This window comes from Labeo rohita, chromosome 11 (genome assembly GCF_022985175.1).
Source record: "Labeo rohita strain BAU-BD-2019 chromosome 11, IGBB_LRoh.1.0, whole genome shotgun sequence".
NCBI lineage: Eukaryota > Metazoa > Chordata > Actinopteri > Cypriniformes > Cyprinidae > Labeo > Labeo rohita.
Genome location: NC_066879.1, coordinates 1,663,727 through 1,681,640, shown reverse-complemented (window position 1 = coordinate 1,681,640; position 17,914 = coordinate 1,663,727). Strand labels below are relative to the sequence as shown.

At 36.2% G+C, this 17,914-nt stretch overlaps 1 protein-coding gene across 2 annotated transcripts; it reads right to left on the bottom strand.

Annotated features, from left to right (window-relative positions):
* Positions 1-1,812: 1,812 nt before the first annotated feature.
* On the bottom strand, positions 1,813-16,267 carry LOC127173067 (psychosine receptor-like). 2 transcript variants are annotated; one of them, XM_051122696.1, is made up of 3 exons: positions 16,251-16,267; positions 3,631-3,732; positions 1,813-3,079 (listed from the first exon to the last, which is right to left on the bottom strand). In XM_051122696.1, the coding sequence occupies exon 3, from the start codon at positions 3,051-3,053 to the stop codon at positions 2,142-2,144; it is 912 nt and encodes a 303-aa protein (XP_050978653.1). In that variant the 5' UTR covers positions 3,054-3,079; positions 3,631-3,732; positions 16,251-16,267; the 3' UTR covers positions 1,813-2,141. The 2 variants fall into 2 exon arrangements, with proteins under 2 accessions (XP_050978653.1, XP_050978652.1); XM_051122695.1 differs by lacking the exon at positions 16,251-16,267 and adding an exon at positions 3,873-3,940.
* Positions 16,268-17,914: the final 1,647 nt, after the last annotated feature.

Genomic DNA, 17,914 nt, shown 5'->3' with positions numbered 1-17,914 from the left:
TGCATAATCTGGACCTAAATTCATTGTATTCTAAACTTAATTGGCAATCAGTTGTTGAAGCTATTAAGGTGTGCTGACCCAAAAATCTTTTAAAAACCTGGGCCAAGTTTAAACCAGTAACCAGGCATCACAGCTGGCAAAGGGGCCATGTCTGACTTTGACATGTATATATTGCCATTATTATGTCATCAAAATAAAAAAATTATTATTGCTGCTCTTCAATGATAATGTCAAGTTACTTTAATGTATTTGCACCAAAAAATGATAAGGATTTATGCTGATGTCATCCAAAACCACACTTTGCCAGGGGTGTTTCCAAACTTTTGGAGGGCAGTGTAAATGGTTACATTTGTCTGACACATGCATCATATATAGCTTCCAAGAACTATTCTCCAAATACACCCTTTGAATGTGACCATCTTTCACAGAAATTTGGAGGATGAAGGTGGGGTATCCTTCATCGGTACAGTACAGATCCTTTTTTTTTTTTTTTTTTTTTTTTTTTTTTTTTTCCTCCATCACTGTGAACAAATCTTGTTTGTTTTAAAACATGATGTGATTGAATTAACTCAAGGTTTAATGACTTCCTGAGAGGCTCTAATATTCTCTCCATTAGTATTTTTCCTTGATATCCCTTGAGTATCATAACTGCACTCTCCCTGACAAAAGGAGGTTTGGTCTCTGTCATTAGAAACCATTTCCCCTAATTAACATGTGAACATTGCGTGTTTTCAAAACCTCTTGAAAGCTTAGATTCAATCCGTATTAGCATCCCACATATGTCCTCTCTCATATAAAGTTTCATCTCTGCACTAGTTTGCTTGAATTTCTCCCAGTTGCAGGCAGACTGTACAGCACTGCATTCACATACAGGTTTGTTTCTTCTTCTCTTTACGAATGGTGAAATACCATTTTGTTGCCCCTGAATGACATTAGAGAAAATGGATGCCACATGAAGGGTTGTTTCAAATGAAAGAGCAAAATGAATTTGTTATCCAGCAAGAAAGAGAGATGGTCTTAAGGGTCCCAAAATTTGTCAGATTACTGTTTATGACCACCACTATGGCCTGGCCTACAGACCATAGGTCCACAGGACATTTAAGTAGTTTATATAAATATGACTTTGATAAAAACCTTACTGGTGTGCATCTTGAGACAAAACAATGAATCTGACATATTTTAAGATCAGTGCAAGTTTCTTTCAGTTGAAACAGCTCAGACTTTCATTTTAGTCTGGGACTGGGCTTAAGCCTTGTCTATGAAACCGGGGGTATAAGCGTACTAAATTTGACAATTTTCCTTTTAGTTCTGTTCATAGGGGTTCAATTGATAGCCACTTAACAGCTGCACTACTGCCATATCACTCTGACACATTCATGTCTGAACCATAACAGATTGCTTCCTAATTGTAATATTGAAAAACATGCGCTTTTTGTGACACTGCTTTAAAACAATACATATTGCGAAACATGCAATAACGAAGTAAATAACTATACTGTAAACAGAACTGTTTATTTATTATTATTATTTTTTATTTTTATTTTGTGTAATAACAAAATTGCATGCAGTGAATATTTAATGTTTAATATACAGCTATGTGGAGTAGAATTTAATATCAATACAGTTTTTCTGTTAACAGTGCTATACTGAGCATGACACAACAGAAAGAGAAACAAAGTGACCGACAAAATGACAGATGATTTTTATTATTATTATTTTTGCATAGTGTTGCCTAGGTTATGGAAATTTGATAGAGACAGACTATACAGCACAGAACAGAAGAGATAATCATACTGTACAAGAGGAATGATATTTAAACTTATCAGTTCATTCATTCATTCTTTTCTTTCTTCTTTTTTTTTGTATAATTAACCATACTTAAAGACAGAGACAGGAGATTTCATAAAGTTTAAAAAATAAAACATTTTTGAGTAAAATAGAGCTTCATTCATTATTTACATATTGCAAACAGTCACTATTTTGTTTAATTAACAACATGTTTTTATATCTGTACACCTACAAATAGTTAAAGAAAGTACACATTGAAAAAATACTGATCTGAGCAAACAGTTCACTTTATAATAATGTAAAATCAAAGATTTCACAACTATATCAGAGTGCTTCAACACATTGGACACCTGTTAGTTCACTGCACTTTGTGTTACATGTTGAGTGTTTGTACTGGACGTGAGTCGTAATGAATTCTGATGTCTGTCAGTTCTACAACAGCAGGGAACAGACTTTATTATGTCTCCAACATCAGCCCTCATGAACAAGTACAATAAACAGTCAGCAAGTGGATTCAGATACAAGAGACACTCTAGAAATCGTTCAGCCTTTTTAAATGTCATGTTCATTGTGTCTATACAGGTAAAATAATCTATAAAATCCAGGATTACAAAGGGGAGAATGAGACATGTGTAAGTCAACAGCACAAGGAACAAACTGCCCAAAATTAATCTGCGTTTAAGGGGAGTAAGTGATATTGAGTGCGAAAGACCCCGACAAGTACCAACAAAACAGAGAATGATTATTGGGTAGGGGATAAAACATGCTATAGTTTGAGGCAAGTCTGAGAAATACAGATGAGGTGGTTTTATGTCTGCAAAGATCAGAGGCACAAACCAGATGATCAAAGAAACAAAACAGGAGAGTTTCAGTGAATGGTGAGATTTGTACCAGTGAGGATGACAAACCAAAAGATATCGTTCAAACGCAACACATGCCATAAAATACAGACCTGCAATCAAAGAATAGTAATACACACCCATCAAGTCATCTGAATCATCTTTGGTTGGGAGTAATGATATACAAATGATCTGTATGAGATCTGAAAAAATCAAATTAATTACGTAAACTGAAGCAATACGATTAGATTTGATAAGAACACACAAAGCAAATAGAGTTAAGAGCGTGATTGGAACCTCAATGACTAAAATAACCCAGATATACAATGATTGTGCCAAGGGATATTTAGCATAAAAATTAATAAGTTTTTTGTAAAATGATCGAGGTCCAGGAATAGATGGGCAACTGCTGCTCTTGTTGGTCATGTCTCACAAAATCTTGACAGGCGGCTCTGAATTAATAACAAACCAGTCATTAGTTTTACTGTAAAGAAACATATTTATATATCAAAATATCAAGCACTTATTTCTTGTTTTAATTTCTACTATTAAAGTTACACATCAGAATCCAACTTTACATTCATTAAAGTAATGTGTATTTTTCCTCCATTAAATAGTCACTGTTATGTGATTTAAGACCTTTGTTGACTTCCTTAAGAGTTTAACACTGTAGCTTTGTTTGTCTTTTCTTATAATACTTTATAAGAATTTTAAGACATTTGAAAAGGTCACACTTTATTCTGATAGTTCACTTTAGAGATTCTACTTGCAAAGTCACTTATAGGTAGAAGGATATAGAAAGTGAACTATTGAAATAAAACCTCTGAAAATCTTACAGTGACTTACAAATTTTAAAAACTAACCGATTGCTGTGCACAACTAACAGAAAACAGTATAAAACTTTACATAAACTTAAAAATGCAACACAGAAGTTAAAGGACTACAAATAATTACAGTTCACAATCACAGCAAACCTAAAATAGGAAAATACCTGGGAGATTACCTGGAATTTGAGTGTGGGTTCACGTGAATTCACAGGAGTGAAAATCAGTAGTCGATGGTGTTTATGTATAGTTCAAAGGACACAACCTTTAAAATGGAGATTCTTTAATAGGGGAAAAATAAAAATTGCATTGTTATACAGGTTTTCTTGCTTAAATATCATATGTACTGCATGTAAAATTACTGGTAAATATCCACAGTGACAAAACAATTTACAGATAGAATGTTATGGCATGATCTTACCTGGAATCAGACTGTGGATCCACTTACAGGACTGGAGATGTTGCTCCTTAGCAGATGATGGTGTTTATGAGCTGCCCACCTATCTTTTATAGTGTGAATTAACTGTGGAAACATCATTTAAAAAGGAGTGGCTCGGTCAGATAATGACCTGAAGAAACAAAGATCCATTGAACATAATTTATCTGAAATGAAGATGAAACCACAAGCAAAACCAGAATGCAATAAGAGATGCAAAAATAAAAAGATTTCAGACGTAATGTACATATAATACTACACTGATACACCAATAACTAATGGAAGAAAGATAAGGAAAAGCTAGTTAAAAGTTAAACATGCAATGTCTAGATATGCATATTCAACAGTCATGTCCAAATGGCTGTGGTCTGGGAAACACAGGGCAGGAAGGTACATATAGCATAGGGCTAACAACCATTAAAACAGGACATGCTGGTGGTGATCGAGGTGGGCCAAGTTCCATGTCCATTGGAACTTGGTGCATGGTGCCCTCACACATTTACATGTACTATGTACAGGCGCTTTTCCCCTTTGTGCCTGTTATCCAGACATTCATCAAGTGCATGTTCCACTAAAATTGAGCAGCATTCGAATTCTGCATTAAGTATGATTTGCTTCTAGTTCCACGATCAGATGCTTTGTTATGCAAGAGCCTGTACTATTCGGCAAGGTTAGACCGCAAGGTCAACTGGATGGTCAGAGGACTCATTCCTTCTTTTATAAATGGCACATCAGCTGTCTACTGTTACCATAACAGCGTAATTACAGTTAAGGAAGACTGTTATAAAAAAAATATATGTAAAATATGTATATTAGATGGGGTTTGTCATATGACTGTCATGTACTAGAATGGTATCTGTATCTTTAAGACCGTGATTTTTGGAAAATGTCATCCAGCATGTGACTGATTTAATTCAGCAGAATGTGATGGAAATGGACTTACAATTAAGGATCTTGGCACTGTAGTTTGTCAGCAATGCAGAGCACTTGCATCACCTGATGTCCAAGACATATTCTCCATAGTAAATATGAGAAAGAGATTTAAACGTCTTTTAAAAATTCCTGAGACAGAGAAGAAATTGTACTCTTACTCATCTGATGTGTATATGTGAGGAAAATGCTCTGTTTTAGTTTTTAGGTGACTTTTTAACATTCTGTCAAGGATCTATGGCTATACTGGCACATTCACTGTCATGTTTATTAATGTGCATTGCCCCTGTAAACAAAAAACTAAAAAAAAAAATAAAAATAATAATTAACCATTGCCATTAAATATAAAAAGCTTTTGTGTGTAAAGCAAGAATAGGCATTCAGATTCAGTGAATGCATAATTACTAGGAACGTTGATATTCTGTTTTTTTTTTTTTTTTTTTTTCCCCAAGCACATTTTACCGATTACAAACCAAATATGACCGCATGACCACTGGACAGCGAAATACTCATTGGGTCAGCACGGTCAGGAAAAAAAAAAAAAAAAACAGATGGAAAAGAAAAGACATGTTAACTGCAAAAGAATTAAGAATTAAGATGAATAATTAGGTGTGAAACAGGTGAGTCTCCAAAAGTGCAATGTGTCAGGTTCTCAGAGACTTTGCTTGGGCAAAGAATCCTAATAAATGCCCATTACTTAAAGGAGAAGTCCACTTCCAAAACAAAGATTCACATATAATGTACTCACCCCCTAGTCATCCAAGACGTTCATGTCTTTTTTTCTTCAGTCGTAAAAAAATTATGTGTTTTGAGAAAAATATTTCTGCATTTTCCTCCATATAATGGACTGATATGGTGCCCTGATTTTGAACTTCCAAAATGCAGTTTAAATGTGGCTTCAAATGATCCCAAATGCGGCTGTAAACGATCCCAGCCGAGGAAGAAGGGTCTTATCTAGTGAAACGATCAGTTATTTTCATTAGAAAGTACAATTTAAATACTTTTTAACCTCAAACGCTTGTCTTGCCTTTCTCTCCCTAAACTCTGACTAAGACAGTTGTATGTTGGGTATGTCGAAAAACTCCAATCATATTTTGTCCCTTAACTTCAAATATCATTTCAAAATCATCCTACATTGCTGCAGAAGTACCGACACAGTCTTTGCAAAGTGAACATGCAAAGAAGATAAAACACCCTTAACAAAAAAGATAAAACTGATATAGGACGATTTTGAAGTTGAGTGAGAACATGAGATGGGAGTTTTTCGACATACCCTAACTGCCTGGACTGTTTTTTTCCAGTTCATTAAGAGACAAGAAGAGTAAGACAAGTAAGACAAGATGAGCGTTTGGCATTAAAAAGTATATAAATTGTATTATTTTTATTAAATAACTGATCGTTATGATAGATAAGACCCTTCTTTCCTGGCTGGGATCGTTTACAACCGCAGTTGGAATCGTTTGAAGCCGTGTTTAAACCGCATTTTGGAAATTCAAAATCAGGGCACCATATCAGTCCATTATATGGAGAAAAATCCTGAAATGTTTTCCTCAAAAAACATAATTTATTTATGACTGAAGAAAGAAAGACATGAACATCTTGAATGACAAGGGGGTGAGTACGTTATATGTGAATATTTGTTTTGGAAGTGGACTTCTCCTTTAATAAGAATAACATGCTGAAGTGTTGTGAAATACCTGAAGACTTTTTTTATAGGTTTTATGGACAAGATAAGTTGAGAGTGATATATAGAAGAACCAGCATCACATGCTCTTGTACCACTCTTTCAAGAATTTATCTTCCAGAATCTGCCAGTAAGTTTTGGGAGTTCATTTTTAGTCTTTTTTTCTATCCTGAAAAGTCTGTCTTGCAGAGATGGACTAAAAATGAACTCACAAAATTTACTACCAGATTCTGGAAGAGAAATTCTTTAAAGAGTGGCTCTAGAGGATGTGATGCTGATCCCTCAAGAGTCACTTCAAAACAATACTTATTGTGAAATCACTGTTTACTATATATATTTGCATTATTTTGTGCAACACATTTCTGTATTCTAGACCAATAGTTATGTTCATCACTAAAGGCAAATTACTGCACTTGGCAACAAAATTGTAAGCAATGCATATGTTTCATATTTAATATACAGCTATGTGGAGTGGAATTTAAGACCAGTGCAGTTTTTCTGTTGGCATAAGAGAGAGAAAAAAAAAGTGATACAAAAATAAACAGAATGACATTTTTGCATAGTGTTGCCTGTCTAGCTCATAGAAACCTGACAGAGACAGATAATAGAGTAGCTCAAACTATAACAGAGAAAGGATAATCACATACTGTACAGAGGAATAACATTTAACATTAATATTTAAACATATCAACTCATTCATTGTCTTTTTTTGTATTACAAAAAATACGCATTAAAAAATTACTGATCTGAACAGACAGTTCAATAGATAAGAATGTACAAACAAACATTTCACAACTAAATCAAAGTGCTTCAACACTTTGAACACCTGCACATTATGTTACATGTTGAGTGTTTGTACTGGACATAAGTCGTAATGAATTCTGATGTCTGTCAATTTTACAACAGCAGGGAACAGACTTCATTATTTCTCCAACATCAGCCCTCATGAACAAGTACAATATACAGTCGGCAAGTGGATTCAGATACAAGAGACACTCTAGAAAGTGGTCAACCTTTTCAAATATTATGTTCATTGTTTCTATAGAGGTAAAATAATTAATAAAATCCATGATTACAAAGGGGAAAATGAGACATGTGTAAGTCAACAGCACAAGGAACAAACTGCCCAAAATTAATCTGCGTTTAAGTGGAGTAAGTGATACTGAGTGCGAAAGACCCCGACAAGTACCAACAAAACAGAGAATGATTATTGGGTAGGGGATAAAACATGCTATAGTTTGAGGCAAGTCTGAGAAATACAGATGAGGTGGTTTTATGTCTGCAAAGATCAGAGGCACAAACCAGATGATCAAAGAAACAAAACAGGAGAGTTTCAGTGAATGGTGAGATTTGAACCAGACAGGATGAGAAACCAAAAGATATCGTTCAAACGCAACACATGCCATAAAATACAGACCTGCAATCAAAGAATAATAATACACACCCATCAGTTCATCTGTGTCGTATTTGGTTGTGAATAATAATATACAAATGATCTGTATGAGATCTGAACAAATCAAATTAATTACATAAACGGAAGCAATACGATTAGATTTGATAAGAACACACAAAGCAAATATAGTTAAGAGCATGACTGGAATCTCAATGACAGAAAGAAGCCAGATGTATAATGATTCCGCCGTGGAGTGTTTTGCATTAAAAGCAAGAAGTTTTTTGTAAAATGACCTGCTAACAGTGCCGTTGTTACTTTCTGTCATGTCTCACAAAATCTTGGCAGGATGCTCTGAAATAATAACAAAGCAGTCATTCGTTATACTATGTAAAGAAACAGTATATATCAAAATATCATGCACTTATTTCTTGTTTTAATCTCTGCAAATAACAGAATCCTCCATTAAAATACTTTCTCTTATGTAATTAAGACATTTGTTGGTTGATTTCCTTAATAGTTTAACACTGTAGCTCTGTTTGTCTTCTTGATACTTAATACTTTGTAATAATTTTAAGACATTTGAAAAGGTCATACTTCATATCAATATTTCACTTTAGAGACTTGCAAAGTCACTTATAGTAAAATATCTATAGTGGACTTTCAAAATAAAGTGCAACCTTTGAAACACTCACAGTGAGAATATTAAACTTTTAATAACTAACTGATTACTGTACACAACTAACAGAAACCAAGACCTAATCTGAGTTTAAGACAACATTACATACAGCTTTACTTTATTGCTTGGTAAACCTAAAAATTGCAACACATACTGTAGTTTCCCATGAATTTACATTTACCCCTAAAGGACTATAAACAATTACAGTTCACAATAACAGTGAACCTAAAATAGAAAGATACCTGGGAGATTACCTGGAATTTGACTGTGGATTCACATGCTCTTGTACCACTCTTTCAAGAATTTATCTTCCAGAATCTGCCAGTAAGTTTTGGGAGTTCATTTTTAGTCTTTTTTTCTATCCTGAAAAGTCTGTCTTGCAGAGATGGACTAAAAATGAACTCACAAAATTTACTACCAGATTCTGGAAGAGAAATTCTTTAAAGAGTGGCTCTAGAGGATGTGATGCTGATCCCTCAAGAGTCACTTCAAAACAATACTTATTGTGAAATCACTGTTTACTATATATATTTGCATTATTTTGTGCAACACATTTCTGTATTCTAGACCAATAGTTATGTTCATCACTAAAGGCAAATTACTGCACTTGGCAACAAAATTGTAAGCAATGCATATGTTTCATATTTAATATACAGCTATGTGGAGTGGAATTTAAGACCAGTGCAGTTTTTCTGTTGGCATAAGAGAGAGAAAAAAAAAAAAGTGATACAAAAATAAACAGAATGACATTTTTGCATAGTGTTGCCTGTCTAGCTCATAGAAACCTGACAGAGACAGATAATAGAGTAGCTCAAACTATAACAGAGAAAGGATAATCACATACTGTACAGAGGAATAACATTTAACATTAATATTTAAACATATCAACTCATTCATTGTCTTTTTTTGTATTACAAAAAATACGCATTAAAAAATTACTGATCTGAACAGACAGTTCAATAGATAAGAATGTACAAACAAACATTTCACAACTAAATCAAAGTGCTTCAACACTTTGAACACCTGCACATTATGTTACATGTTGAGTGTTTGTACTGGACATAAGTCGTAATGAATTCTGATGTCTGTCAATTTTACAACAGCAGGGAACAGACTTCATTATTTCTCCAACATCAGCCCTCATGAACAAGTACAATATACAGTCGGCAAGTGGATTCAGATACAAGAGACACTCTAGAAAGTGGTCAACCTTTTCAAATATTATGTTCATTGTTTCTATAGAGGTAAAATAATTAATAAAATCCATGATTACAAAGGGGAAAATGAGACATGTGTAAGTCAACAGCACAAGGAACAAACTGCCCAAAATTAATCTGCGTTTAAGTGGAGTAAGTGATACTGAGTGCGAAAGACCCCGACAAGTACCAACAAAACAGAGAATGATTATTGGGTAGGGGATAAAACATGCTATAGTTTGAGGCAAGTCTGAGAAATACAGATGAGGTGGTTTTATGTCTGCAAAGATCAGAGGCACAAACCAGATGATCAAAGAAACAAAACAGGAGAGTTTCAGTGAATGGTGAGATTTGAACCAGACAGGATGAGAAACCAAAAGATATCGTTCAAACGCAACACATGCCATAAAATACAGACCTGCAATCAAAGAATAATAATACACACCCATCAGTTCATCTGTGTCGTATTTGGTTGTGAATAATAATATACAAATGATCTGTATGAGATCTGAACAAATCAAATTAATTACATAAACGGAAGCAATACGATTAGATTTGATAAGAACACACAAAGCAAATATAGTTAAGAGCATGACTGGAATCTCAATGACAGAAAGAAGCCAGATGTATAATGATTCCGCCGTGGAGTGTTTTGCATTAAAAGCAAGAAGTTTTTTGTAAAATGACCTGCTAACAGTGCCGTTGTTACTTTCTGTCATGTCTCACAAAATCTTGGCAGGATGCTCTGAAATAATAACAAAGCAGTCATTCGTTATACTATGTAAAGAAACAGTATATATCAAAATATCATGCACTTATTTCTTGTTTTAATCTCTGCAAATAACAGAATCCTCCATTAAAATACTTTCTCTTATGTAATTAAGACATTTGTTGGTTGATTTCCTTAATAGTTTAACACTGTAGCTCTGTTTGTCTTCTTGATACTTAATACTTTGTAATAATTTTAAGACATTTGAAAAGGTCATACTTCATATCAATATTTCACTTTAGAGACTTGCAAAGTCACTTATAGTAAAATATCTATAGTGGACTTTCAAAATAAAGTGCAACCTTTGAAACACTCACAGTGAGAATATTAAACTTTTAATAACTAACTGATTACTGTACACAACTAACAGAAACCAAGACCTAATCTGAGTTTAAGACAACATTACATACAGCTTTACTTTATTGCTTGGTAAACCTAAAAATTGCAACACATACTGTAGTTTCCCATGAATTTACATTTACCCCTAAAGGACTATAAACAATTACAGTTCACAATAACAGTGAACCTAAAATAGAAAGATACCTGGGAGATTACCTGGAATTTGACTGTGGATTCACATACAGGACTGAAAATCAGTAGATGATGGTGTTTATGAACCGTTCAATCCTCTAAATGAAGAACACAACTCTTAACATGGAGATTCATCTGTGGAAAAAATGCCTTGCATTACGTTAAACAATTTTGCTTAAAAAAAAAAAAAAAGGAAGAAAGATGTACCTCAAACAAGCAAACTACAAAGTCAACAAACATCATACAGCTGTACTACATGTTAACCTTTATTGATAAATATCGACAGTGACAAAAAAAAACAATAGAGACAGTTCGCACATGGAATGATATGACATGATCTTACCTGGAATCAAACCGTGAATCCACTTATAGGACTCGAGATGTTGCTCATCAGTAGATGAATGTGTTTATGAGCCATTCACAGTTCTTTTATAGTCCGGATTAACTGTGGAAACATCACTTAAAAAGGAGTGGCTCGGTCAGATAATGACTTGAAGAAAAAAGATCCATTGAACATAATTTATCTGAATGAAGATGAAACCACAAGTAGCATGACAGAAAGAAGCCTTCATCAATCAGCAAACAATACCAAAATGCAAAATTCCTTTTCTATTTTTTAATGAATGATTATATTGAATCAAATACTAGACAATGTTTCTGCATAATTAATGATTCTTATAAATATTCAGTCTTTTATAGGGATAGGTGAAAGTTTAAAAAAAATCTGTCATTATTTACTCACCCTGTTGTTGTTCAAAACCTGTAAGAATTACATTATTCTGCAGAATATAAACAAGTTTTTATATTAAATATTATTTTTTAATTAATTTTATTTATTTATTTATTTATTTATTAATTAATTTATTTTTATTTTTATTTATTTATTTATTTATTTTTGCACAGCTTGGTCAAGTTTTAGGCCATGTTCTAGGTTATTAAATGTGTAAGTTTTAAATAATTTAATTACTCTGTTTTTTAAATTTAGCAGTAGGACGTTACTAGTCATCTAGTTTTTTTGTTTGTTTGTTTGTTTGTTTTTTATATCAGTGATGCGTTCCGTTAGTTTTGTGAATTGGTATCCTGTTTCAGGCAGTGAAGAAATATAGAGCTGAGTATCATCAGCATAACAGTGAAAGCTAATACCATGTTTCCTTATTCCTCTCCCAAGCATAACATAGTCCTAGTATTGAGCCTTGTGGTACTCCATACTGTACTTGTGATGTATATGGTACCTCTTTGTTCACTGTTATGAACTGTTGACCGTTTGGGAACACCTCCTTGGGAATGCGCGACCATGCTCTGAATCACATGTGAAATCAGTCCAGTGGAATGGCGAGACATCATGGGTGTCTATAGTGGAGCAACCAGGAAGCTTAAATGCAGTGGATACAGCAGCAGCTTCTGATAGAGAAGGAAGTGCTTGCAGGGATGCAGGAAGTATGGGAATTAGATGCAGCGTCTTGTTTCCTCTGGGAACCATGGTTACATATGTAACCTAGAGTTTCCCCTTCAGGAACTCACATGCATCGGAAATGCCTTGGGAACAAGAATGCCCACTCTGCCATGCTTATAAAACCCTGCCTAGTGTGGAAGAGCACAGCTAAGGCGAGAGAACTGAAGAGCCAGGAACAGCACCTATGTCAAAGTTATAGAACCTGATAAATGTAAGCGGAGTGGACCAGCTTGCAGCATTGCAGATATTGTGGATGGACACCCTGGAAAGGAATGGCTTGGAGGCCGCCACCTGGTTGAGTGAGCCCTGACCCCCAGAGAAGAAGGGAGATCAGAGGACTCATAAGCTAGGGAAATGGCATCTACAATCCACCGGCTTATTGTCTGCTTGGTTGCAGGGAGACCTTCCTTGGGTGGACCAAAGCAGATGAATAACTGATCTGTTTTCCTCCACAGGACAGCTCTTTGGACATACATGTCCAGTGCTTGCAGTTTTTCCTGGTCTGGATCCCAAAAGGGAGGAGGACAGAAAGCCTGCAGCATGACTGGCCATGGAAGTGAGGAGGGCACCTTCGGAACATACCCTAGCCTAAGATATAAGAAAGCTTTGGCGAACTCAAGGAAACTCGAGGAAAAAAGGAGCCATGGAAAGGGCCTGAAGGTCACTGACTCTCTTCAAGGAAGAGATGGCTAAAAGGAATACTGTCTTGACTGTATGAAACTTCTCTGAAACCTCATCCAAAGGCTCAAAAGGAGGTTTAGAGAGAGCCTCCAGAATCACGGCCAAATCCCAGGATGAGACTCTAGAGCATGCCGGAGGCCTCAGCCTCAGCACACCATGGATGAAACGTGTAACGAGTGGGTTTCTAAGGCTACTAAAGTGTAAGCAGCTAAGGCTGCCACATACACTTTCAGGGTGGAGTGGGAAAGCCCTGTGGAAAACTGTTCCTCCAGGAACTCCAGCACTGAACCAACCGGACAGTTAAGTTTGTCCAGCTAATGCTTGCTGCACCAAGAAGTGTAAAGTTTCCACTTCAAGGCATACAGTTTCCTCTTAGAGGGAGCTCTGGACTAGAGTATGGTCTCAACAACCTCAGCTGAGAGACCGGAAGCTATGAGCTGTACCTCTTCAGGGGCCATACGCAAAGTTTCCATAACTCCGGGCGGGGATGAAAGATGAAGTCCCTTGCCTGAGAGAGGAGGTTCCTCCTGATGGGAATCTCTAATGGAGAGCCATTGAGAAGGGTCACCAGGTCTGAGAACCATACTCGGCCCATCCAGAATGGGGCTACTAGCAAAAGACACTCCCCGTCCCGGCACACTCTCTCCAGAACAGAAAGGAAAGGCATACAGATGAAACCTCAGCCACGTCTGCACAATGGCATCTAGCCCACCCAGAGCTGGATGCATGAGGAAGAATCAGAGCGGACAGTGTGTCTTTTCCTGTGATGCAAAAAGATCTACTTCTGCCTGGCCGAAGACCCTCCAAATCTGGAGCCTCCATTCTCCGGGCCTGAGCCCCTTGCCTCGACAGGATGTCTGCTTCTAGATTGAGGTGCCCAGGGATGTAAATTGTTCTCAAGGAGAGTTATCCTTGGGCCAACAGGACGATCTGGCACGCCAGTGCCAGGGCAGATGGCACTGGTGGTTGATGTAAGATAGCCCACTTCCTCAAGAGTGTCTACTTCAGGGGTGCCCAACCCTGTTCCTGTAGATCGACTTTTCTGCAGAGTTTAGTTCCAACCCTAATCAAACACACCTGCCTGTAATTATCAAGTGCTCCTTGAGATCCTAATTAGCTGGTTCAGGTGTGTTTGGTCAGGGTTGGAGCTGAACTCTGCAGGAAAGTTGATCTCCAGAACCAAACTGGATTCCGTAGCCTCTTTCTACAGTATGCAGGACCCACTGAGACACATTTGGGAGAAGTTTCCATGCTGCCAGATGGTCTACTAAGGGAATCATTCTCTCAAGACTTCTGGTGTGCTTTGGGCTGCTCTGATAACCTTGGAAGATGCAAGCCTTCCAGAGCCGCTACATTTCCAGGCGGACACTGAGAGCTGTGCTTACTGGAGACCGCTGTGCCCTGAAGCAACAGGGGTGGCAGGATCTCCTGACCAATCTCCTGAGGGCACTGAGCAGAGATGATGACACCGTATGATGAGGTGTACACCGCTATACCCCAGAGGGGCCTGCCTCAGAAGTCCTGAGCCACAAGCGTCAGGACTTCTTGGCCAAAGCCTTCTTAGCGAGAATGACGGTCCGCAAATATTTCCCAAAACTGTATCTTGATACAGTTGAATATTGTTTTTAATGGCTTCAATTGCATAACAAATACAGTTTGGAACTGTGTTCATTTTTTGTATAATGAACCTAAATAACCAGATCATGATTAGTAATAATGATATACACAGTTGTATGCGATGAAAGTACATGTAAGGGAGGTATACAGGGGTTGGACAGTGAAACTGAAACACCTGGGTTTAGACCACAATTAGTATGCCGTTTGGCCTCCTTTTGCAGCCAATACAGCATTATTTCATCATGGGAATGACAAATACAAGTCCTGCACAGTAGCCAGAAGGATTTTGAGCCATTCCTTTCGCAGAACAGTGGCCAGGTCACTATGTGATGTTGGTGTATGAAAACATTTCCTGACTCGCTCCTCCAAAACACCCCAAAGTGGCTCAATAATATTCAGATCTGGTGACTGTGCAGGCCATGGGAGATGTTTAACTTTACTTTCATGTTCATCAAATCACTCTTGTCACCAGTCTTGCTGTGTGTATTGGTGCATTATCATCCTAATACACGGCACCACCTTCAGGGTACAATGTTTGAGCTATTGGGTGCACATAGTCAACCTTCACACTCTGCTCTTATTGGTTGAATGTGCGATCAGTAAAGACTGGCCACCAGGCTGCATAAATATAGCCATGAAACCTCCAACACTATATTGGCCAGTGTTTCAGTTTCATTGTCCAACCCCTGTATTTTTGCAAAGAAAAGTGCCACAAACCAGATGATGAGTTAAATAAACAGGAGAGTTTCAGCGAATGGTGAGATTTGTACCACTGAGGATGAGAAACCAACAGATATCTTTCAAAAGCAACACATGCCATAAAACACAGACTGACAATTAAAGAATAATAATATGTACCCAACATTTTAGCTGTCTTTAAGTTCCATTTGGTTGTTAATAACATGCAAATGATCCACATGAGATCTGAAACAATCAAATTTATCACATAAATTGAAGCCGCACAATGAGATTTGATGAGAAAACACAGGGCAAACAGAGTTAAGAGTATGATTGGAATCTTAATGACTGAAAGAATGAAAATAAATAATGATTCTGCCAAATAATGGTTGTTATAAAAAGCAAAGAGATTTCTGTAAAAAGTCCTAAAGACTAAATAGTCAAATTCAACTGAGACGATGCTGTTGTTGTATTGTGTCATCATCATTTTCAAGATTCTGACAGGCCGCTCTGAAATAACAAACCTTTCATTAGTTCAAAGCACTTTCATTTCTGATCCATGCAACATGCAACTTTTCTTTTTATTTGTCTGTTTGCTGCTCTTCAAAATGACAAAAAACACAAACTTAAAACATGTCAGAGTTTCTCATGCATTTACATTTACTCATAAAAGACTACAAAAAATACAACTACACTAGAGCCTGAAATACAAGAATAATTGATAAATACGGACATAGAAGGTAACACGGTCTTACCTGGAATCAGACTGTGGACCCACTTCAAGGACTGGATACGTTGCTCATCAGTGGATGATGGTGTTTATGAGCTGTTCACAGTTCTTTTATTGACTTGTGGAAACATGACTTAAAAAGAAGTGGTTCTGTCAGATATTGAACTGAATAATCCAGTTAAATGAATCATTATATTGATTCAAAACTAAACAATGTTTATGATTCTTATTAATATCCAGTCTTTTCTGAGGATAGTTTATCCAAAAAATCAAATTCTGTCATTATTTACTCACCCTCTTGTTGTTCAACAGTTCACAGTTCTTTTAAAGTCTTTAATGACTCTGGAAACATCACATAAAAAGAAGGTTCTGTCAGATAATGAACAGGAAAAAAAACAGCTGTAATGTAGATGATAGCAATGTACTCTCATCACAAAATGACACTGATAACAAAGATTTAAAAATCAGGGATTCCAGGGTGTTTCCCTACTAATGCCTGAGACATTTGGACAGTGAGATCCAGCATCACTGAGACTCCACAAAGGATAAGAGGTTTGGATAGATTATTTCTGTTGTAGTAGTTTTTAGTTTCATAAGTTATTTAGTGTAGAATATAATGTCATTAACATTTTCACCTTAACAATTTGGTATTGAAAAGCAACAGCAACAACAAGAAATGTTTATGATGACATTGATTTTGATTTAAACATTGTGACGTTATGGCATGTATACAGTACTGAAAAGCTCTAATTATTGCTTGGTTTACATCCCTTGACTAAACCACTTTCTTTTTTTTCTTTCTTTTTTTTTTTTTTTAATTCCCAAAGCTTGGTAATACCACTTTGTACAATGTATCTCATTTAGATTAATGTATTATACATGCCAGTTACCACCTCTAAAATAAAGTGGCACCTAAGAAGACAATACTAGTCACAGTGTTAATAGAGGAAATGGTTTCTAATGGCAGAAACCAAACTTCTTTTAGTCAGGGAGGGTACAGTTATGACACTTAAAGGATGATGAGCAATAACACTCTGTGATGTATATTAGAGATTCCCAGAAAGTTATGAAGACTTGAGTTAAATTGCCAGGCTTGAAGCTGCACAGCTTGATTATCTGGTTCTGGTGTGTTTATTTGGGGTTCGAGCTAAACTCTGCAGGGTACCGGCCCTCCAGGACCGAGTTTAGGCACCCCTGGTGTAGACTATCTGAAATCACATACTTCCTTGCTATATAGTAGGCAAAAAGACAGTAGTATGTGACACAAGAAGTGTCCACAGTACTCATAAAAGAGTAGGTAAAAAGAAATATTTTTGAAAGCAGGAAATCTGTCTGTCTTTGTTGAAAAAATTGGTTGTGATAGTGGTAGGTATATAAGCAGTTCTTAACTGGCATGAGAACTGATGGGATGTTTGTACAGAAAGAGGAAGCTGACAACAACATCTTTAAAAAGATCACAAAAAAGCAAATTGATTGAGGCAGTATTTAATAAATAAATAAATAAATAAATAAAGTTAACTGTTATGACCAATATACAAAATATTATACAAAAGTGAGATTTCCAAAATCAAATACCAACTCAATTCATGCTTAAGTCCATACAAGTCTCAACTCAAACAATCAAGATCAAACATTGTCAGAATACATGCACTGTCCATACATATACTGTCCAGATACTTTCAGTAGGAA